The sequence below is a fragment of the Ahaetulla prasina genome, chromosome 1 (assembly GCF_028640845.1).
Source record: "Ahaetulla prasina isolate Xishuangbanna chromosome 1, ASM2864084v1, whole genome shotgun sequence".
NCBI classification, from domain to species: Eukaryota; Metazoa; Chordata; class Lepidosauria; order Squamata; family Colubridae; genus Ahaetulla; species Ahaetulla prasina.
In genome coordinates, this window is record NC_080539.1 from 66899036 (window position 1) to 66923210 (window position 24175).

The 24175-nt window shown below is 34.2% G+C and overlaps 1 protein-coding gene across 3 annotated transcripts in view; it reads right to left on the bottom strand.

The window, feature by feature from the left end:
* BABAM2 (BRISC and BRCA1 A complex member 2) overlaps positions 1–24175 on the bottom strand; it is a 158340-nt gene that overhangs the window by 40067 nt on the left and 94098 nt on the right. For all 3 annotated transcript variants that reach the window (XM_058163149.1, XM_058162984.1, XM_058163068.1), the window contains 3 exons: positions 18765–18864; positions 17718–17788; positions 16152–16234 (listed from right to left, as the gene is read on the bottom strand). In XM_058163149.1, the coding sequence (XP_058019132.1) occupies positions 16152–16234; positions 17718–17788; positions 18765–18864 (254 nt within the window). The remainder of the gene's footprint in view (positions 1–16151; positions 16235–17717; positions 17789–18764; positions 18865–24175) is intronic.

Sequence of the window (24175 nt, forward strand, 5' to 3'; positions counted from 1 at the left end):
GCAGACAATAGATGAGTGACTCACATCTGTAAATTCCTGAAAGTACCAATAGACCCTTTGCTTAGTCATCTATTAAGGGATGCTCAATTTGTAAGCTTTGCAAGCCGTGATAATCTATCTGCATATCAGCTGAAAAAAAATATTCCAAATAACCCAAATCTAGACTCTAAAAATAACCTCACATTATGTGAGTCACCTCACCAACAGGTTTATACAGGTCCTGTGCCAAACCGTGATATCTCATCAGAAAATCTTAATTTTATTGCAATTCTAAGAACATAAAGAAAAAAGACAGGTTTTAAGGAATAGAAATACTTTTTGGGGAGTATTTTCTGCAAATCTATTACACTTAACATTTCTCAACAGTTAAATTTGGACCCATCTTGACAACTTTTTGAATAGAATGATATAAATCCAGGATACTTTCACTACATTCTCCATACCAGCCTACCCAAGTTCTAAGATCTCCAGAGTGATTAACTGGAATTGGAGTTGATGAAACAAAAGACATCTTTGTGGCTAAATTTAAACTGTGGAATTTTTAAGCCGATCCAACAATTCTTGAATATTTTTCTATATCTGCATAAGCTTTATAGTTAAAAGAAAATAGAAGTAAGGATTCAGGGAAAAATAGGAATCAACTAAATGGACATAATGCAATAAGATTAGAAAGAACTTGGGGTAACTACCCAATTGTTGCAGAGATGCAGAAAGCTCTAAATAGCAACATTTTACCCACAATTTTGTCGTAGAGTTGGTAAGATATACATTGAGGGAGATGGTCAGTTTAGAAATACAAAATATAAATATAAATAAATAAACATATCCTATCTATGCGCATAGTATCAGGGTCAAAAGCCTACCAAAGATCCTACAAAATTTCATTAATAAACTATTATATTCCATCCAGCAATTTTTTTGAGCAATTTTGAACAATAACTTTTGGGTTTAGAATGATAGCACATTAGGGTCACAATACACAAGAATCATGGATTATAAAACTGTCAGTGTTTTATAATACTGATAGCTTGCATGCTTTAGGTATGCCCAATGGGCAATATATAGAGATGCTGCTTGAAACTAACCCAGGTTGTATTATAAAAGTAGCTATATTATAAAAAGAAAAGTAACTGAATAGAAAAGTTGGTGGCACCTTGTTAAACTACTAAAAGAAAAAGAGGAAACAAAAAGTTTCTGGTATGCTATTAATGGTAAATCTGTGCTGCTTTCTATTACAATAGCTGCACAGGATTCATATTTTCTATTTATAATCTGGAATTGTCTTCCATCTTTATAAATCTCACACACTTAAATTAAGATTACCTTTATTCAAGGCAAATATATAAGATGATAAAAACAGAAGCAGAAAATGAGAAGAAATGTGCTTGTTATTACTGTAATTTTCTTCTATAGCGTATTACAGCAGAGCTACATATTTCAGACTATTACATATAGAGGCAATTACTCATCACACCACAATACTGAAAGATCTGTCTATAATATTTTTTTCTTATATTTTAATTTTTTATGACTGCATACCTAATAAGAATTTGGGAGTAAGCTCTGTTGCAATAAGAACAACCTGACCAGTTGCTGACGTGAGAAACAAAGGGAGGCATATTTGTGGGCTTCTAGAGATAAATGTACTCCTCTTTGTATGAAAGATGATATTTGAGAACTTTTTTTTAATCCTGGAGTATTATCTGTGTAAATAAAAGAAAGGCAGAATTCATTTAGACATAATTATAGCTATACAGAAAAGGAATAAATAAGTTGAGAGGAACCTGTGGCTATACTAGATAAAAGCAGTTTTACATAGGTCAAGGCTATCCCTTTTTATCAATGTTGTCCTGCGACTGTTGTGTGTGCATGTGTGTGCCTCTAAGTCAGTTTTCACTCATGGTGATTGTCTGGACTAGGATCTGCAGTTTTCCTGGCAAGATTTCAGAAGAGGTTTGCCATTTCTTCCCTAAGAGTAAGAGAGAGAGAGAGACACTGGCCCAAATTCACCCAACTGACTTTGTACCTAAGGTAGGTTTTTCTCCTGGTTTCTATCCTGCCTCCCCCACCATCACATCTCCCCCCCCCTGCATCACTTTATATGTAAATTAATTTTATTTACCATTTGGCTGACTGATTAACCTACCAACAGTTGGCCTTACTATTTATCTTTACCCTTTGGTTCACAAATTCTAAACCTACCTCTTTTCTATAAAAACAAACTGGTGAGGACAGGAAAGACAGAAATGTTATATAAACAGGGAAAAGATGTCTCTAATTTCCTCTCCTGTTCCAGTTTCCCAGCCTTTTTGCTCCATAGGTCACATATTGCTGACTCTTACCAGTCCCACCCTTCACAGTAAATGCTGAAGAATACTGAGAACTGTTCTTTAGTAGGATGAACTTTAGATCTGATTCCCCATCTCTGGATTAAGTTAAAAAGTTGACTTCCTTTCAACTGAGAGAAGTCAAAAGGACATACACCTTTAATGAAAGGTTAATGGGAAACCTCTCCCATTATAAAAATAGTATCTATTTTATAGAATTTTGAAGCAGATGGGAGCAATGTAACATTTTTCTGTGTGTGAAAATCATTTTGTGAAAGAAAACCACTACTGAAACATTAAAACTGGAGATTAATGCTTCACATCAGGAGATAGAACCTTCATAAAATAATTAACTATTTAAGATGCTAATTACATGGTTAGTTCTCCTCACTTCTCACCCTTGGAAACTTTCAACTGTGGTTTTTACAAGTGATAAAAGTTGCTCTAGCTCTTGTGTATCATTTACTTTAGTTACTTTCTATGAAAAACCTTAAGACAAATTGGATTGATATGCTGTACTTGGACAGATTGAAAAAGAAATACAGGTAGTCCTCGACTTACAAACACAAAATTAAGCCCAAAATTTCTGTTGCTCAGTGAGACATCTGTTAAGTGAATTTTGTTTCATTTTAGGATGTTTCTTGCCTCTTAAATGTTAAATGAATCACTGCATGGTTGTTAAGTGAATCTGGCTTCCTCATTGACTTTGTTGTCAGAAGGCCTCCAAAAGTGATCACATGACACCGGGACATTGCAATCATCATAAATATGAGTCAGTTGCCAAGCATCTGAATTTTGATCACATGACCAGAGGGTTGCTGCAAGCGTATTAAGTGTGAAAAACTGTCATAAGTAACTTTTTTCAGACCCTCTGCACTCATACCTTGTTGGCCACCCCCAGAGCCTCCCCACTGGCAGCAGTCACTCCAGTCCAGCTGTACCAGCTAACCGGGCAAACCTCCCCACCAGGCAGCAGCCACTTACCTGCCTGCTGTCCTGCTTGCAAGGTGCCTGGAACTTGCAATTTCCTGCTGGCTTCCCCAGTACCTTTGGTTGTTGGAAGCTGGCAGGAAGATGTGAGAAGGTACCTCTTAACAATGGCAATGGGGTCTGAAGGAATTGCTGTCACCAAGTGATGCAGTCACAGGATGCTGCACTTTATGACTGCATTACTTAGTGATGGGAATTCTGGTCCCAATTACTGTCATTAACCGAGAACTACCTGTATGCCAGTAGAAGAATAGAACCATTAGATTTTAAGAAAAAAAATCTTTACAATTTTATATGTGTGGGGCAGTGGATGAGGTTGGGGCCCAGTAAAATGGTATGTTGTTATGGTAGAGAGGGTTAGTCCAGGCAGTGTGAATTTATATTGTGATTGTGTGTTCTTTTTTTGCTCTTATTATTATCATTTTGTGAGACATCAATTGTTGTTCTTGTAAACATAAATTATATAAATATTTTGAATATGTAATAATAATATTGAAAACTATAGTTATACATACATTTTAGACAAGCATTAAACGCCATTTTTGGTGTTCCTTTTATTAAGGGATTTCATGGCATATTGAACCTTTTAACATAATTTAAAACATAATATAAATCTATATCCCTAGTTATTTTGGACATACAACAAAATGTGTCAAAGGAACCCATTAAACAAAATAATCATATAATGCTCAATATATAATAGAAAATATATTAAATTTGGATCTGCAGAAATGAATGAGCTCAAAGAACATCCCCATAAAAAAATGCAAACATACATGCTTACAAACTTTGGAAAGCCTAAATTGATTATCATACAATTGTTAACTCTTGTGAATAACCAGTTTGACTTATCATTGAAGACAAATGAACCAATTCTATTGAATTCTATTTATTAGAGATACAGGCATGTCTCCTGTCTAAAGAAACTTAAGTGTTGCTTCTTCCTACAGAGAAGGATCAGCTTATGAAGTTAATTCTTGTTATCAGAGTCAAAAAAGAAAAAGACTTCTGTCCCCAAACTCAACCATGTCGCTGTTTCTGCGTGCTTCCTATACTCTTTTATAATTTGGGCACAAAGTTACAGATAACTAGCAGAAACTGTCAGAACTTGGTGTCAGAACCTACTGAGATGCCTGCTGCTGTTCTCTTCCTTAAGGTTTCTTCCTTTTTTGACCCCAAACACGAAAAAGCGACTGCAGCTAATATAATGACACATAAGCAAATGCAGTAAGACCTAGCAAGACATAAGAAAAGCCTGCTATTAAAGGTAGCTATAGTAGTAACACCTTCACCATCTCGAAATAGGGTGTATAACCAGCCTGTAATTGTATTCTTTCTCATCTTTTGCTAGAAATCTTGCAATTTTGCTACACATCATATGGATATTTACTTTTAATGATTTTATTTCATCTTCTTTGAAGTTTCAAGGCATTTCCTCTAGTTCCCCTTTCTTTCTGCTGTACTAGTTTCTATGGCAACCTTTCTTAACCATGATTATATTGACATCCGTATATGTTTCACTACAGAGACTAATTATGCCATGAAGAACCCTTAAAAAAACCTGCATTAAACTTCTAAAGGATGAGCAGAATCAGTTATGAAATTTGCATTTGTGAAGACTTCAATAGAATACAAAGTCTACAGATGAGAAATGGGATACTGGGTGTGGTATGCTACAAATATGTGAAGGAACCACTCTGAGGAAGCTACAATTGAACAAAAACTGTATTTTAGGGTTCCTTCCACTAAAAACAGCTGTGAAAAACTAACTGCTAACAAGGAAATAACTCTAAATTTACTCTAGAAGTTATTTGTTTGTATACCATGTTTCCTCGAAAATAATATTTTCTTTTGAGCTTGAAAATAAGCACTCTGGCTTATTTTCGGGAAGGTCTTATTTTTTTTAAGTGCAGGAGATGGTGAGCCGACGGGAGTGGAAGCACTAGATAGATGATGATGATGATGATGACAGGCAGGCAGGCAGGCAGGCAGGCAGTTTATGTGTATGTGTGACTATATATGCAGATTTTAGTACGTTGCTTTCTCTGTGCTTAAATTTGTAACAAGATGGTTTTGGGTTTTTTTTGTAATGAACCTGTTGGGTAGGTATGTGTCTATTTGTAATGTATCTATTGGGGTTGTACACTCTGTTCAGAATGTGTATGGAAGATCAGTCAGAAAATCACACCAAACCAAACTAAAATAGAGCAAAAAAAAGAAGAAGAAGAAGAAAGAGGAGGAGGAGGAGGAGGAGGTGGAGGAGGAAGAGGAGGGTCTTGGAACTTCATACTGTACATGACTAAAACAGTCCAAAACACTCTCAGAAGCATGGATTGGAATGACTACTCTATTTATAGGACAACATAAATGGGTTTGGCTCTTCAAAGAAGCTGAGATTTGAGGAGGAATGTTTGTGACAATCAGCTTTATAATGAAAGTCTTATTCTCATACATTGTACCATTGCCCTGCAGTGAACTGGATCGCTAGCTCTTACAGAAATCAAGATATTCATCAAATAATCAAAAACACATGTGAACCAAGAATAATTTGTGAAATCGGTATTTCTGTCACTTAGTCCAAAAGTTTTATAGCAATGTAAAATAACAATAATAACGTGTGGCAAAGTATTTTTTGCCAGCAGTTATACCGATATTTTCCCATGAAATTGAATGTTTGCATTAGCATTCAGAAATTCTTGACTCAGTGACACTAATACCATTTTTTTGTCAACTAGAACATTACTTTGAAAATTATTGTTAGGTTAATAATTGACACACAGTTCACTTCAACTGCGGAATAGATAAAACAGTATGATACTATATGAAATTATCACATTCCATTACCACATTCATTATAAAAAACATTTATGGCTTTTTCTAATTCCATAATTAAATTTAAATCAGATTTAACAGCTAGAAGAAATGTAAGACATGTGTCCTGATAAAATAAACCCTTTTTAAAGAATATTTTTATTACTAGAGCCCATCATAAAACTATTCTACAACTGTCAACAATAATTGACTAAAATTTATTTTTCTCCATCATATAAAACATTCAAGCTATCCAGAGAGAACTGCAATAAGTCTTTAATTTTTAGGGTACCTTAAGCAGGGAATTACACCAAACTGTTAACAAATATGGACTGAATGCTAATGAACTTGAAGAACAGCCAAATTCTTTTGTATGATTGGCTCAAGCCATATTCCCTAGAGTAACATTCTTTCAAAGAGACTAGCTGGTATTGAGAGACCACTATCAATTAACAGAAACTGGTCATGTAGGGTGATTCAAACTGTCCTCCATCCTTTGAAAACTCTGCTGAGAATTATTGCAGGGTGTTTTACATTAGATTTCTGGTATTTAAGCAGAGAGGAAGGTATGAAAACCCAATATTTTGGATTTTATAACTCAATTTTTTACTCACTTTGTAATAATCAATTTCAAATACATATCTTTTATCTGCAAATTAAAAATTAAGCAACTAATATACAAATATGAACAGTTTTAAAAGGGAAATTATTCCGCATGCAGCCCTCCTGAGCTCTGTTTTTGCTGGCAGAGGCCCTTCGGGCCGGTCCTTCACTGTTTCCACGGCGGGCCAGATCTAAGCACCCTGCAAGGTCAAATCCACCCCCAGGCTTTGGATTTGACAGCCCTGATCTAAAGTATATATTCTATATATTTATATCTACAGTACATCCATTTATCTATATCTATCTATCGCCTACATATTCCCAGTATGTCTTAGTAACTGTCTCTTGACATATGCACATCAGACATACTCCAATGTGTTTTTCTGTCTGTGATTTTCAAATTTCTTTTTTTTTTTTTTTTTTTAATTGAAAGAGTTTTATAAAAAAACAAAAACATTTTTCCCCCTTTTTTCCCCCTCCCTCCCAAAAAAACAAAAAACAAAAACAAAACACCCCTCCTCCCCACCCCCCGGCTTCCCGGGTCAATCACAAGGTAAAGTTATACATAAACCAAACATAGAATAAAATTTTCCCTTCCAATCCAAACAACCACATCCAAAGCTTTTCGTCTCCCAACCTCCTCCCCATTACATAAAATAACTTTCTAATTATTCAAAGGCATTTTTTTTATTATTATTTTTTCTTTTGAGAGGAAATTAATAGCTTGTTTATATTATAGAAAACAAAAAGGACTTTGTTTTGAAGTTCAAGCTGGTTTTTTTTTTTTTTCTCTGCCGACGTGGAGAAAAATGGCGCTGATTAAGCTGTGAGGTAATTGTGTTTCTTTGTGGAGTGAATATGACTCATAAGTTACTGATAAGCTACTAACGAGTGCAAATAAGCCGCTTCGCTTCAATTAAAGATTGTCGTCCCTTGATCTTCATCAAGACCCTCTGTAAAATTGGTTTGACTGCTGTCCTTTGATCTTCACTAAGACTCTTTGAAAATTGGAATCCCAGTTTGAGAAATTTTTGTTTTTGTTTTTTCAAAATGACTCAACAACTTTCAGAAACGCAGCAAATTGCTGCAGCTTTAAATAAAATTGGGGAAAAAATAGCAGGACTATCAGAGCGTATAGATAATTTGACATTTAAACTGACATCTGAAGTGCAAAATTTAAAGCAAGAGATGAATGATAACTTTGCTAAACAAAAGAGGAAATGATAATGATTAAAGATGAAATGGAGCAGCTGCATGTGCATGAGGCAAAAGTAGATCGGCAAATTGGCAAAATATTTTATAAAATGAGCAGCAAGATAAGAGAATTTGTCTTTTGGAAGAAGAGATGAGGAAATATAATTTTTGTTATCAGAGGAATCTCGGAAGAAAGGAGGATAAATTGAAACAGCGGGTTTTGAAATGGATTAATGATTTGGATACGCAACTTACGCTCACAATAGCAGACCTGGCAAGTGTTTTAGAATTGGATATAGAAGGCAAAATGGTTCTAACAGGAATGTGCTTGTCAGGTTCGCAAATCTTGGTGATAAGTTGGAAGTTATGGCCAAGTTAAGAGAGTTGGGAGATGCTTTGAAGTTTGAAGGAAGACTATTCAAGTCTTCCCGGATATATCAAGAGAAGAAAGGGCATGGAGATTTTTTAAAACCAATTACAAAAGTTTTGAGAGATAATGGAATTAAATACAATTGAGGCCACCACAACAATTGAAATTTTTTTATAAAGGAAGGATGCGTACAATCACCCCAGATATAGATGCATTATTATATTTACGGGAGCTTGGACTGATTGAGATGGAGGATTTAATGGAGATAAAAGATCAAATGCTTCCGATCGGTGGAACATACGTGGAAACATCAATCTCAGAAGAAGAAAGGGGCTATTGGAGGCAAGACTCTAAAGGGTTAAAGAGGAAAGAAATATCACCTGTGTTGGTTGAACAGAAGAAGAGTCGTGAGGATACAGTAGGAGAAGAAGCAGATAAGAGTCTTGGAAAATATGAAGCTGAATGCGGTCATCGCTATCTTTTTTTTTGAGTGATGAATTCAAATAGACAGCCCGAAAGAAGTGCCCCGGGCATTGGCACGTCCCCTCTCCCCCATTCTCTTTATAGAGGCGAAACCGATGAGGATGTGGGGGAAGAAGATTGTTTGTACTTTATTGTTTGTTTTGTTTTTTGTTTTTTTCTTATTGTTGTTTATATGGTAGTTTAATGTCGGGTGGTGGGGGGCACAGAAAGGAAGATGCGGGGATAGGATTAAAAAATTTATATTTTAAATGGGAGTTATAAAAATAATGTCATGGAATGTGAAGGGTACAGGGAATCAGATTAAAAGAAGAAGATTGGAGCTTAAGATTAAAAGGGATTTACCAGACATTTTATTTTTACAAGAAACCCATCAGAAATCTGAAGATTCAAATAGAATGTATATAAAAGGTATGCAAATATATGAAAAGCATTTGGAACTTCAAAAGCTAGAGGAGTTGCAACACTGATATCAGATAGGGTGTACTTTGAAAACATAAGGTAATTTTGGATGAAGATGGAAGATATGTAATAATTGTTGGAAATCTTAATGAGGAAAAAGTGACACTTGTTAATTTATATTTACCGAATGAAAACAAAGAGAATTTCTTGAAAAATAACAAAATTTTGGAGAATGAAAGTGTAGGAAAGTAATTGTGGCTGGGGATTTTAATTTAATCAGAGATAAAATAGACAGTACTAATCCCACCCGCTGTGGAGGAGCAAATAAAATGGGGATTTTAAATATGTGGATGCTTCGAAATGGCGTGGTTGATGTGTGGAGAGAGGTTAAAGGAATTGAGAGAGTATACACTTTTTTCTCTAAGATATACAATACATATTCTAGAATTGATTATATTTTTCTTTCTAAAGATTTGTTGAACAATGTGGATAAGGTAGATGTGGGAATTTTTAAAGATTCTGATCATGCAGAAGTTATGGTGGACTTAGATTTTAATTTTGAGAAAAAGAAGCTATTGGAGATATGACGAGAAATTGTATAAAATGAAAAGGATAAAAATGGATACTTAAAAATTGGAGGAAAGTTGGAGATTAAATGATAACGGGAGGTTAAATTTGAAATTGTTTGGGATGCGATGAAAGCGGTGTTTAGAGGAGAGTATTAAATTATCAAGTAGGAAATATAAAAATTATAAAATTAAAATGGAAAGAGATAAAAATCAGATTAAAGAATTGGAAAATCAATTTTGCTTACTAAAGAAAAAAATTCTTCAGGAGCTTAATATGTTAAGAAATAAAATGATAGAAGAAGATACAGAGTTAGTAAAAGAAATTTGAGATTTTAAATAGGAATTTTTGAATTTAGTAATAGAAATTCTAAATTATTGGCAAAGATGGCGAAAGATAAAAGAGAGAAGAGAGAAATTGGAGTTTTGATAGATGATAGAGGTATAAGATGTTATAAAATTAGAGAAATGTGAAGTGGTTAGAAACTTTTTCAGAATCTATATTCAAAGAAACCAATTAATCGGGAAAATTGCAAAGCTATTTAGAAAAGTATGTGGTGAAAATTGATCAAACATATAAGGAATTGATGGAAGAAGATATAACACAAGATGAGATTAATGGAATAATACAAAATTAAAATTAGGAAAGCTCCAGGTGAGGATGGATTACCTGTTGAGTTTTATAAAGAATTTAAAGAATTAATAATACCAAGATTGCAAAAATTATTCAATGGAATATTACATGGTGGGAAGTACCTTCGTCATGGAATAGAACGGTGATATCCTAATTCCTAAACCAGATAAAGATTTAGAAAGGATTGAGTCCTATCGCCCATTTCTTTAATTAATCAGGATGCAAAGATATTTACTGCTATTATAAGTAATAGATTAAATAGATTTATAGATAGATATATAAGTTATAATCAAGTAGGTTTTGTGAAGGGTAGATACATGAGTGATATTGTTAGAAGAGTATTAAATATTATAGATGTAGCTGAATATAATGGTGATAAAATTGGTATAGTATCATTGGATATTTTTAAAGCTTTTGATTCTGTACAATGGGAAACTATTAAAGTAATTGTGGAGGCTTTAGGCTTTGGTAATAAGTTTATACATGTTATTTCAAAATTGTACCAAAAGAGCAGTGCAAGAGTGAAGGTGAATGGAATATTAACTGAAGAGATAAAATTAGAAGCTGGTACGAGACAAGGATGTCCCTGTCCCCAACATTATTTTTATTGGCTATGGAAATATTGACAAAATGATAGAAAAGATGAAGAATTAGAAGGATATAAGGGTATAAGATAAATTTGTATGGATGATACTTTAATTATTTTGAAAATGTAGAGAAAGATCTGAAAAGATATATAAGCATTTGATAGAATTTGAGAAATGACAGGATTGAAAGTAAATTGGTCAAAGTCAGAATTATTGATGGATAGTAATGGTAATGAGTCTGAGAATATGCAAGAGCAATTTGGGATAAGGATTAAAACACATTGAAATATTTGGGTATAGTGCTTTCACTTAAGGTTAAAGAATTGAAAAACTTAATTATGATGTGGTGATTAACGAAATTGAGAAGAAGATAGATAAATATAAAATTTTAAAGTTGTCTTGGTTTGGTAGAATTGCAATGTGTAAGATGATGTTGCTGCCCAAGTTCAACTTTTATTCGAGATGCTACCACTAAATTTGACAGAGAAAGATATTGAAGGATATCAGAAAAACTGGATAAATTTGTAATGGTGGCAAAAGACCTAGATTAGTGAAGAAAATGTGGTATCAAAATCAAAAGGAAGGTGGATTAGGAATCCCCAAATTATTTAATTATTATTGTGCGTATGGTATCCGGATAGTGGTAAAAATATTAAAGGTGAAGATAACTATTGGAGAGACTTAGAGTTAAGGATATAGAGAAATTTGGATCAAGGTGGTTTTAGATAAAGCAAATTTAAAATGTGTAAGTAGAAGTTATTGGTTAAAGGGATTAAGTAAAATGTGGAATAAATTTGTTAAAATTTTAATTCCGGATATAATCTTTTGGGGAGACAATTGAATTTGGCCAATTAAAATAATATAATACGTAATGAAGTGATTAAAGAGGAAAATATAGAAATTATTAGAGATTGGATAAAAGTTATGGAAATGAAAGGAGGAATAAAGAAATTATTGAAAAATTAGGGTTAAGTTGGTTTGAAAAATACAGATAGAAAATGGACAAAAAACTAAGGAAAATTATTCGATAAATAGATGTGAAACTGAATTTGAATATTTAGTATCTCGGATTATGAAAGATGAAATTGGGCTAAAGGGACTCGTTAGTAGGGTTTATAAGATTATAAATTCTGATGAAAAATTACAAAGAGTGATGAGGACAAATTGGGAAAAAGATCTTAATATTGAAATACCAGAGTCAGATTGGAATGTGAATTGGAAGAGTAGAATTATGAGAACTTTATCTATAAGGATTAAAGAGCACAATTATAAAGTTGTTTGGAAATGGTATTTGACTCCAGTAAGATTGTCACAAATGGATAAAAAATCAGTAAAAATGTTGGAGATGTGAGATGGAATTGGGGACTTATGAACATATGTGGTATAATTGTGATAAGGTTAAAAGTTTTGGCAACAATTGGAGAAAATGATATTTGAAATGATGGGGAAAGTAATAACATTGAGAGTGGAAACTATATTATTGTTGGTAATTAAGGAAATAGAATTAACAAAATATGAAAAAGAATTGATTAGAATTATGATTATAATAGGTAGAATTATAATAGCTAGATATTGGAAACTAGATGTGATTTTTAGAATAGAAGAGTGGAATTCTGAAATGTGGAAATTAGCTTTAAATGATAAAATGACATGTGATATTAAAATTAGAAGTGGTGTGTATAAAGAAGATATTTTCTGGAAGACTTGGAAACCATTTGTGGACTTTGCGCTTGGAACATTGGACGCTTCAGTACCTGTACCTCGAGAACGTGGATTTTGGCAATCATGAGGATATATCCAAAGACCCAAATCTTCCTTTTATGTATAGCACAAGGGTGTAATAATGTATTTTCTTTTTGTTTGTTTGTTGCAAAAAAAGTAATAAAAAAAAAAAAAAAAACAAACAGTCCAAAACACTCTCAGAAGCATGGATTGGAATGACTACTCTATTTATAGGACAACATAAATGGGTTTGGCTCTTCAAAGAAACTGAGATTTGAGGAGGAATGTTTGTGACAATCAGCTTTATAATGAAAGTCTTATTCTCATACATTGTACCATTGCCCTGCAGTGAACTGGATGGCTAGCTCTTACAGAAATCAAGATATTCATCAAATAATCAAAACACATGTGAACCAAGAATAATTTGTGAAATCGGTATTTCTGTCACTTAGTCCAAAAGTTTTATAGCAATGGAAAATAACAATAATAACGTGTGGCAAAGTATTTTTTGCCAGCAGTTATACCGATATTTTCCCATGAAATTGAATGTTTGCATTAGCATTCAGAAATTCTTGACTCAGTGACACTAATACCATTTTTTTGTCAACTAGAACATTACTTTGAAAATTATTGTTAGGTTAATAATTGACACACAGTTCACTTCAACTGCGGAATAGATAAAACAGTATGGTACTATATGAAATTATCACATTCCATTACCACATTCATTATAAAAACATTTATGGCTTTTCTAATTCCATAATTAAATTTAAATCAGATTTAACAGCTAGAAGAAATGTTGGAGATGTGAGATGGAATTGGGGACTTATGAACATATGTGGTATAATTGTGATAAGGTTAAAAGTTTTGGCAACAATTGGAGAAAATGATATTTGAAATGATGGGGAAAGTAATAACATTGAGAGTGGAAACTATATTATTGTTGGTAATTAAGGAAATAGAATTAACAAAATATGGACTGAATGCTAATGAACTTGAAGAACAGCCAAATTCTTTTGTATGATTGGCTCAAGCCATATTCCCTAGAGTAACATTCTTTCAAAGAGACTAGCTGGTATTGAGAGACCACTATCAATTAACAGAAACTGGTCATGTAGGGTGATTCAAACTGTCCTCCATCCTTTGAAAACTCTGCTGAGAATTATTGCAGGGTGTTTTACATTAGATTTCTGGTATTTAAGCAGAGAGGAAGGTATGAAAACCCAATATTTTGGATTTTATAACTCAATTTTTTACTCACTTTGTAATAATCAATTTCAAATACATATCTTTTATCTGCAAATTAAAAATTAAGCAACTAATATACAAATATGAAAAGAATTGATTAGAATTATGATTATAATAGGTAGAATTATAATAGCTAGATATTGGAAACTAGATGTGATTTTTAGAATAGAAGAGTGGAATTCTGAAATGTGGAAATTAGCTTTAAATGATAAAATGACATGTGATATTAAAATTAGAAGTGGTGTGTATAAAGAAGATATTTTTTGGAAGACTTGGAAACCATTTGTGGACTTTGCGCTTGGAACATTGGACGCTTCAGTACCTGTACCTCGAGAACGTGGATTTTGGCAATCATGAGGATATATCCGAAGACCCAAATCTTCCTTTTATGTATAGCACAAGGGTGTAATAATGTATTTTCTTTTTGTTTGTTTGTTGCAAAAAAAGTAATAAAAAAAAAAAAAAAAACAAACAGTCCAAAACACTCTCAGAAGCATGGATTGGAATGACTACTCTATTTATAGGACAACATAAATGGGTTTGGCTCTTCAAAGAAACTGAGATTTGAGGAGGAATGTTTGTGACAATCAGCTTTATAATGAAAGTCTTATTCTCATACATTGTACCATTGCCCTGCAGTGAACTGGATGGCTAGCTCTTACAGAAATCAAGATATTCATCAAATAATCAAAAACACATGTGAACCAAGAATAATTTGTGAAATCGGTATTTCTGTCACTTAGTCCAAAAGTTTTATAGCAATGGAAAATAACAATAATAACGTGTGGCAAAGTATTTTTTGCCAGCAGTTATACCGATATTTTCCCATGAAATTGAATGTTTGCATTAGCATTCAGAAATTCTTGACTCAGTGACACTAATACCATTTTTTTGTCAACTAGAACATTACTTTGAAAATTATTGTTAGGTTAATAATTGACACACAGTTCACTTCAACTGCGGAATAGATAAAACAGTATGGTACTATATGAAATTATCACATTCCATTACCACATTCATTATAAAAAACATTTATGGCTTTTTCTAATTCCATAATTAAATTTAAATCAGATTTAACAGCTAGAAGAAATGTAAGACATGTGTCTTGATAAAATAAACCCTTTTTAAAGAATATTTTTATTACTAGAGCCCATCATAAAACTATTCTACAACTGTCAACAATAATTGACTAAAATTTATTTTTCTCCATCATATAAAACATTCAAGCTATCCAGAGAGAACTGCAGTAAATCTTTAATTTTTAGGGTACCTTAAGCAGGGAATTACACCAAACTGTTAACAAATATGGACTGAATGCTAATGAACTTGAAGAACAGCCAAATTCTTTTGTATGATTGGCTCAAGCCATATTCCCTAGAGTAACATTCTTTCAAAGAGACTAGCTGGTATTGAGAGACCACTATCAATTAACAGAAACTGGTCATGTAGGGTGATTCAAACTGTCCTCCATCCTTTGAAAACTCTGCTGAGAATTATTGCAGGGTGTTTTACATTAGATTTCTGGTATTTAAGCAGAGAGGAAGGTATGAAAACCCAATATTTTGGATTTTATAACTCAATTTTTTACTCACTTTGTAATAATCAATTTCAAATACATATCTTTTATCTGCAAATTAAAAATTAAGCAACTAATATACAAATATGAACAGTTTTAAAAGGGAAATTATTCCGCATGCAGCCCTCCTGAGCTCTGTTTTTGCTGGCAGAGGCCCTTCGGGCCGGTCCTTCACTGTTTCCACGGCGGCCCTGCGGGCCAGATCTAAACACCCTGCAAGGTCAAATCCACCCCCAGGCTTTGGATTTGATAGCCCTGATCTAAAGTATATATTCTATATATTTATATCTACAGTACATCCATTTATCTATATCTATCTATCGCCTACATATTCCCAATATGTCTTAGTAACTGTCTCTTGACATATGCACATCAGACATACTCCAATGTGTTTTTCTGTCTGTGATTTTCAAATTTCTTGAATCTTACATAATTTTAAAAGAACAAATGATTTAACAAACCTTATGACCTTTTTGATATTTCAGGTGACATTATACAAGTATGAAGAATGCAAAATATACATGACCGGGGGGGGGGGGGGCGGAGATGCAAGTGTTGCTATATTTGGTACTTCTTTGTTAATTTTTGTTTAAATTTTCAAGCAGTTAGATACTTGTACCCAAAGGAAAATAACTACTCACTGTGAACAAGGAAACAAAAATCCTTCCACATCAGCAACAAAGTGAGTTTTGTGAAACCCTCAGCATCGTACTCTACCACTCCACTATTAAAAAAAAATTATTAATGAAACATATAATTAGAACCACAAAGCAAAATTAGGAAGAAGGCTTGTCCCTTCCTATTGGCATGCATAAATTCATGAATAGGGCAGAAGGCACTGTTTCCCTCTCAAGTCAGGCACAAACAATATTGACCAATTACTCGGTTGTGGCCACTATCAACTACTGTGTGAAGCTACCATTACCTTCTTGTTTTCCTAGTTCTTATTTAGACCCCATTATACCCAATGAACTTTCCTTCTGGCAGCTTCAGTTTTTAAGCAGCAAATGTAATTAGAATTTACTACAGTACTTATATTTTGCCTTCTATTAGTATGTACCGAAAAAAGCTGAAATAAAGGTGCACACATACACACACTTTTAAAGGCAGAATTAAAAATGTTGCAACTACATGTTGCAATTAGAATAATTTGAAATAACAGCAGATTTAAAATGGCAAAAATAGGAAAAATTCTGGGAGGTTCTGGAGGAAAGGGATTATCTAGAACTTTTTCAATGCGGGTTCAGGCTTCTGCATGGCACTGACCCACATCTATCACACTTGTAGGTGACCTCTGGCAGGAATTGGATGGGGAACTTAGTGAAAATTAATTAGCTAGTTAACTAAATGGGCAAAAATCTGCTATCTTGATCCACATTCTCATCTTGCTAATCCTGTCCATCCATGTTACCCATTATCTTTCCATTTTTTTATTTCACTCAACATAGCTTTTCTAATGCATCCACCCATTTACTATGTCCAAAGTATGTGAGTTTCTGCTTGCTGATTATTGCCTCAAGGGAGTTGTCAGTTTTTATTTCATTTAAGAGTCTGACTGCTTCTGCCAGCAGTCCATGGTTCTCGTAGAAACCAGCTGTACATTAACACTGGAAAATCATTGTTTTAACTATTCTGATCTTTGTTCCTATAGAAGTAGTCTTTTCCTTCGTGATTTTGTTAGGATTAATCCTCCAAATTCTTCTCCAACATACTGTCCATCTTCTAGCTATTCTTGAATCCAAACCTCAAAATTACCTATCACCTTTTTCACCTATAATTTCACTAATTATACTGTTGAGACTTCCTTTGTCTTCTTTATATTTAGCATTAATCTAGAATTTTGACTACCTCTATTTTCAACTAATAAAGGGTGCCATCTGTATTATTCATGTTTTTGTTGTTAATAATTTCCCCTTCTTTTGCCTCTTTTCTCACCAACTCTTCAGAGATGATCTTGAAGGATAGAGTGAAAAAGAAGAAATGCTAAAAATCTTTCCTTCCATAGTATGGCATAATTTATCTATTAGTGTACAATAAATACAAATATAATATAACTACAGTAATATAACCCAGGGCTACCAAGTTTAAATATGCATATTTAGTAAAACCCCAAGTAGCAAAAATATTTTTAGTAAATATGAGTAAGAATAGACAGAAACCTATGCTTACGGTTATATTCCATTTTAAAGTGAAACATATATACGTACGTTCCAAAATGACTAAGAAATGCTGCAATATATTCCCTTCTCTTATGATAACCCTGAATAACATATTGAACCTATAAAAGAAAAGAAGAAATGAGTGCAATTATGATAAAACTAAATTACAATTCAGAGTATTAATTTGGGAGAGTTTTTGCTTTACTAATAATATAATTTATACATTATGTATATTGAAATTGAAAGTATAAGTCTGGAAAAATATTTTTACATGTATCAGAGGTTGGTGTATTAAACTGATATAATAATTATACAAATTTTACATTTTAAACACATTGATTAAACCTTATAATAATATTAGATTCTGCTATTTTACATAACAGCAATATATTAACCATCTGGAATTTCATACAATATTTCATAAGTATTTTGAAGAAGCCTATGGGTTCTAAGCATTTTGTTTCATATCAAAAAGCAATTTTGTGTATTTCACACTTTTGAAATTTTCTGGGCCAATGTTTAAGTGTTGCAGTTAGAACATGTCTTTCATGTTTTATCAGTTCATAATTTCTGCACAATATTCTTATTTATTTATCACACGTTACACAGTTGTCTGTCTACTAACTGGAACTCTAGACAGGGAACAATTTTTTGTAGTTTAAAAACTGATCTGTGTACTTGCAAATTAAAAAACAACAACTAACCAATACAGAGCCATAATAAAAACAACTCTAAAGATAGATTCTGGTATAACTATGGAAATGCATTTGGAACTTTATTGCATAAATTTGATAATTTGTAAGGTTCTTTTAAGCAAGAGCAATTTAAACAAGAATAAAGGTTACTTCCAACTATTTCATAATCAGATTGTACAGCTGAAATGGAGAAGGCTTTGCATGGTATTTTCAACTACTCCTGGATCACCTCAAAGTGACCTTCAATTAGGCAATTTCACTTTTGGTTTTGAAATTTCTGACAGAACTAACCTCAGATCATAAGGTTTACCAATTTATCAAGAATAATTGATTTTTACCACATTCTAGAGCCCTTGTATTGTAATATCTTAGTAAAAAGTTTGTTTATTCTGGGTATTACCTTGTTGGTTAACAGTTGGCATATTTGGGGAACATAATCAATGAGGCAGCCTCCACCTGGAAAAGCAGGAATGTGAAGAGCAGAAGATCCACCAAGAGCACTGGAAAAATAAGTCCATCAAGTAACATCAGATACAGCTTTGAGATTCTTTCAAAGGCGTACATTTTCCATATAAGACGTAACATAACATCCAGATATGTTACATGTAAAAAAACCATGCTATTACATCAAAGCAAAAATGTAGTATTAGACAACTGTTTCAATGTTTGAGTTAGATACAGAAACCAGACTTACATCTATGTTGAGTGATGAAGAAAAGCCATTGAATCCAAGGGGTCTTACCACATACTAAAAAACAGTGTGAAATCTGAACCGGTTTACAAATGTGAGGTGCGTGTGTGCAGTGCACGCCAAAAAGAGGTATGGAGTAAGCAGAACAGCGTGTGGGGTGGTAGTGATCAGCTGTGGTACGCAATCTTATTTTACTTTTAAAGCATTTTTTTACAACCTATTCAGATGAATAGGTTGTAAAAAATGCTTTTAAAAGTAAAAAAAAGGATCTGATGATTGCACAGCTCAGCTGTGATCGTCAGAGCCTCTTTTTTTATCTTTTAAAAGCAGTTTTTAAAAGAACTGGCAAATGGGCGACCAGACGATTGGATGGGCATGGGCGGGGCGGGAGGCAGGGATTTTTGCTACCGGTTCTCTGAACCATCCATCACCATCGCTACCAGGATCGGTCGATCTGTCTGAACCGGGAGCATTTCACCGCTGCTAAAAAAACATAACCTGCATGTATTTGAAATCAGAATAAACACCTTTATTGATCTTTTCTCTTTTGTAAACAGAAGGAGATAAAAATCTAAAATATTTCTTTGCCACTTTTTAATGCCAGCTTATACTAAGTTTTGGCTGGTCCCTGAGCTTGGCTGTTTGCTTGCAGCCATTTAATTACCCAACTAGATAACATCATCATATCAATATCATCACAGGAATATACTTTTGATTACTGATGATGGTAAAGGTAAAAGGTAAAGGTTCCCCTCGCACATATGTGCTAGTTGTTGCCGACTCTAGGGGGCGGTGCTCATCTCCATTTTAAAGCCGAACAGCCAGCACTGTCCGAAGATGTCTCTGTGGTCATGTGGCTGGCATGACTCAATGCCAAAGGTGCACGGAACGCTGTTACCTTCCCACCAAAGGTGGTCCCTATTTTTTCTACTTGCATTTTTACATGCTTTCGAAACTGCTAAACTGCAGAAGCTGGGACAAGTAATGGGAGTTCACCCCGTTACACGGCAGCACTAAGGATTCGAACCGCCGAGCTGCCGACCTTTCGATCGACAAGCCTCAACGTCCTAGCCCCTGAACCACCGTGTCCCTTTTGATGGTGGTAATAATAATAATAATAATAATAATAACGACGATGGTAATAATAATAATAAGTAACTTAACTTAATGGGCCTCTGGTGGCTCAGACTGCTAAGACAGTCTGTTATTAACAGCAGCTGCTTGCAATTACTGCAGGTTCAAGTCCCACCAGGCCCAAGGTTGACTCAGCCTTCCATCCTTTATAAGGTAGGTAAAATGAGGACCCAGATTGTTGGGGGCAATAAATTGACTTTGTAATATAATATACAAATGGATGAAGACTATTGCTTGACATAGTGTAAGCCGCCCTGAGTCTTCGGAGAAGGGCGGGATATAAATGCAAAAAAACCCAAAAAACTTAACTTATAACTTAATAAGTAATATATTAATATCTGTAACAATACCTCTAAAATTATCAAATATTAGTATATATCAATCCCAGGTCCTTGAGAAGGACTCAATAGATAGATAAAAATGCCAAATTCATTGTGAATATCTGCCTAAATGTGCAACGAATCATAAACAACGCTACAATTAATAATGTTTTTCTTGATGTCCAATACTGTTTTTTCCAACTGTTCATTTTAAATGGCGTCTTTTCATTGGATCATACAGCACTGAACATTTCATTCTTGTTTTTAGAATAGACTTCCAGCACATTGGCAATCTAAGCAGTCAAAGTAACAGGCTAAATAGGGTAATTGGAGACAGCTAGACTTTTCTCACTATAGCAATAAATAATCTGGAGCCACAGGTTGTTTTTATTCCAGTCAACTATGCTAACTGAATAATTTATGAAGAAGAAAATATAAACATCTTTCAAAATAATATCTGAGCATTTTTTTTAAATTTAATTTTATTTGTTTACATTTATATCCCGCCCTTCTCCGAAGACTCAGGGCGGCTTACAGTGTATAAGGCAATAGTCTCATTCTATTTTGTATATTTTTACAAAGTCAACTTATTGCCCCCCCAACAATCTGGGTCCTCATTTTACCTACCTTATAAAGGATGGAAGGCTGAGTCAACCTTGGGCCAGGCTTGAACCTGCAGTAATTGCAGGCTGCTGTGTTCTAATAACAGGCTTCTTTACAGCCTGAGCTATCACGGCCCCTGAGCTATCACGGCCCCTTATTTTGCTCCTTACTTATGAAATTCTCACACTGGCTTTATTTTAATCTTGAAAATGGTTACAAAGCAACTTAAAATAAGACTTTTCTGGACTTCAGGGAAGAAATGGTAAACTGAAAATGGCAATGCTAAAAGCAGAGCTGACAATCTTACTCGAGTGAAGCACTGGCAAGCAGTACTGCTCTTTGTAATTCCACTCTAGACAAGACTTGAGATCATTCACAAGTGGTCCAGAAAATCACTCCTCGCAAGAGCAACATAGCAGTCTCAGGTAGATTAAGAGTTCTAGGAAACGAGGGAAAGCCATCTTTGCTTAAAATGCAGATGGAGCCTTTATGGACACTAGGTTTGCATACTTCCTTTTCTAATCAATATGATACAGGTAATTTTTTACTTGTTCTTGCAATTAAACATGAGAACATATCACAGTTAAATAAAACATTAAAAATACAAACTCCCAGTTGTTCTAATAACCTTGAAAACTAAATGCACAAGTGAACTGAACTGAAGAAGCTTCTTGGATGAGAAGCGAAACATCTTCAAGGAAAAACTAAGTCCAGTTGTCTTTTGAAAAAGCACTTTTGGGACTTGAAAAGATATATCCTCATAATCAAATGTCCTTCTGTGAATCAAATGTTGATCATCTCTAATAGAGTATCTCAACTCCTGGTAGCAGAACGTTACTGCATCATTCTATCGAATAATTACTCAAGGATGTGAGCACTTTCCAAGAAATATGTATTTTCTAAATTATCACTGTATTGGGCAACAGAGACATTTTAAAAGGTCAGAATAAATCCTAAAGGAGAAAATACATTTTTTAACAGAGAAATGAAACAAGAGAAAAAAGCAAAAACAAAATGGATTTTCAGAAAAGTTCTCTTCCAGTCACAAAAACATTCACCTATTTTCCTTATATTGTAAAGATTGTAATTCCAGGATCCAATCTGGGTCGGTCATCAGGACCAACCTTATCCTGGGACACATATATTTGCCTTCCTTCATTGTAATTCCACTTTAAAATCCACTAATGCTTTAAAGAAGAAAGAATTGGCTTGATATAGCTGACATGCCAGGATTAACTTCTTTGCAAACTGTTGGAAATAATGACAAAGTTTGTATGTTCACAGCAAAGGAACATATAGAATAGGGGTATCAAACTGGATTTCTTCAAGGGCCAAATCAGCATTGTAGTTCTCCTCCGGGGGGGGGGGGGGGAGAAGACAGGATGGACGCCTCCTGTAGCACTTTGCTGGCCAATATGGTGTGTGTGTGTGTGTGTGTGTGTGTGTGTGCGCGCGCATGTAACCCCCTGTGCCCTGTTTTGGCCGACAAAGTGCTGCAGGAGGCCATCCAGCCTGAAAATGTGGTATGGGGGGATGTGTACACCCCCGCACCCGGTTTTGGCTGCCAGAGGCACCATGGGTCAGTCCTTTGGTATTTCCAGGCTGGCCACGCAGGCCAGATTTAAGCACCTTGTGGGCCGGATTTGGCCCGTGGGCCTTGAGTTTGACACCTCTGATATAGAATAACTATCAAAGTAATCCTCATTTCTATTTTCATTATACCTTCATAGTAAAAAAGAGTAAAAATGATACAAAGGTGAGCTGACACACTAGCCTATAGCCAATTATGTTTGCAAGTTATAGCCATATAGATCTATAGCAAAGATATTCAGGTTTGAAACTCTCACAAATTGGTATTGAAAATGTTTGTGAACAGTGATGCAAACAAAGTAGGATATATTAATTAATGCCAAAATTTAGTTTATCATATTTGAAATATAGTTTTAAATTATGAATAAAATATTTTAAATCAAAAGAAAGTATTTTAAAAATATTGTATTGACATCATCTTCAATATTTGTTAAATGAAATTTTTAAAATACGTTCCTTAATAAAAATCACTAAGGAATCAAGGACAGTTTGAGCACAGAAACAAGTGATATGCCACAAAAAAAGTGCTTTCTTTCAATATAAAATTTCACTCAGCCACAAGGTTAATTAAGAAAACCCTTGGCCAACCATTAGTCTCACTTGGCCTTCTGTGCATATAATTACGGGTATAAATTGGAAGAAAAAAGCAAGATGAGATTAATTTTTTGGGCTAAGGAGCTTAACTCTAGTTAAATATAAAGGTGGTGACATATGTAGCAAGCACAGAAAGCAACTGCATTCTTAGCCACCTTCAGACAAAATTCTACTTTTTTTTCTTTTCAAACATGATACAGACTTTCTAGAGATGGAAAAACAGTTGCCAAGAATGCATTTTTTTCTTTATGATCTTTCCCACAGTGCCATTTTCAAGACAGAATGCCACCCCCCCTATGTAATAAATGCCATGCAATTTTTAATTGTCATTTCTCAAGTGCCTACAGTAACTAGGCGTTGTACACAAAACAAAAAAAATCACAGGACCCATACTCAGGTTTGCAGTTTAAAAGCAAAAACAAGATAGCTGCAATCAATTATTTCCACACAAATACAAAAGAAATCTGAACAAGGTATCAGAAAAAAAGGCTGATGAAAGACCAAATGTGTGCCTAAAATTAGCTATGCCCAAGCGGCTACTTGAGTTGTTAAGCTTGTTTGTATAATACTGTGCACCTTTTGAAAAATGTTATGGCAGGAAGACAGAACTTGCAAAGCTGTATAACTCTCATCATACAGGTTATATAGAGCAGCGGTCACCAACTGGTGGTCCATGGACCACTGGTGGTCCGTGAGAAAATTTTGGTGGTCCGCAGAAAAATTATTTGTATTTTTTATATTGCACTAAATCGGGGTCAATGAAAGTTTGTGTTGCTGCAGAGTCTTACCCTTTGAGGTCTTTTTGTGAGGGTTGGAGGGGGGGAGAAATTCCGACTTGGAGTCTGCTTCAGCCTCCTGGTGTGGGGCTTTGAGCAAAGA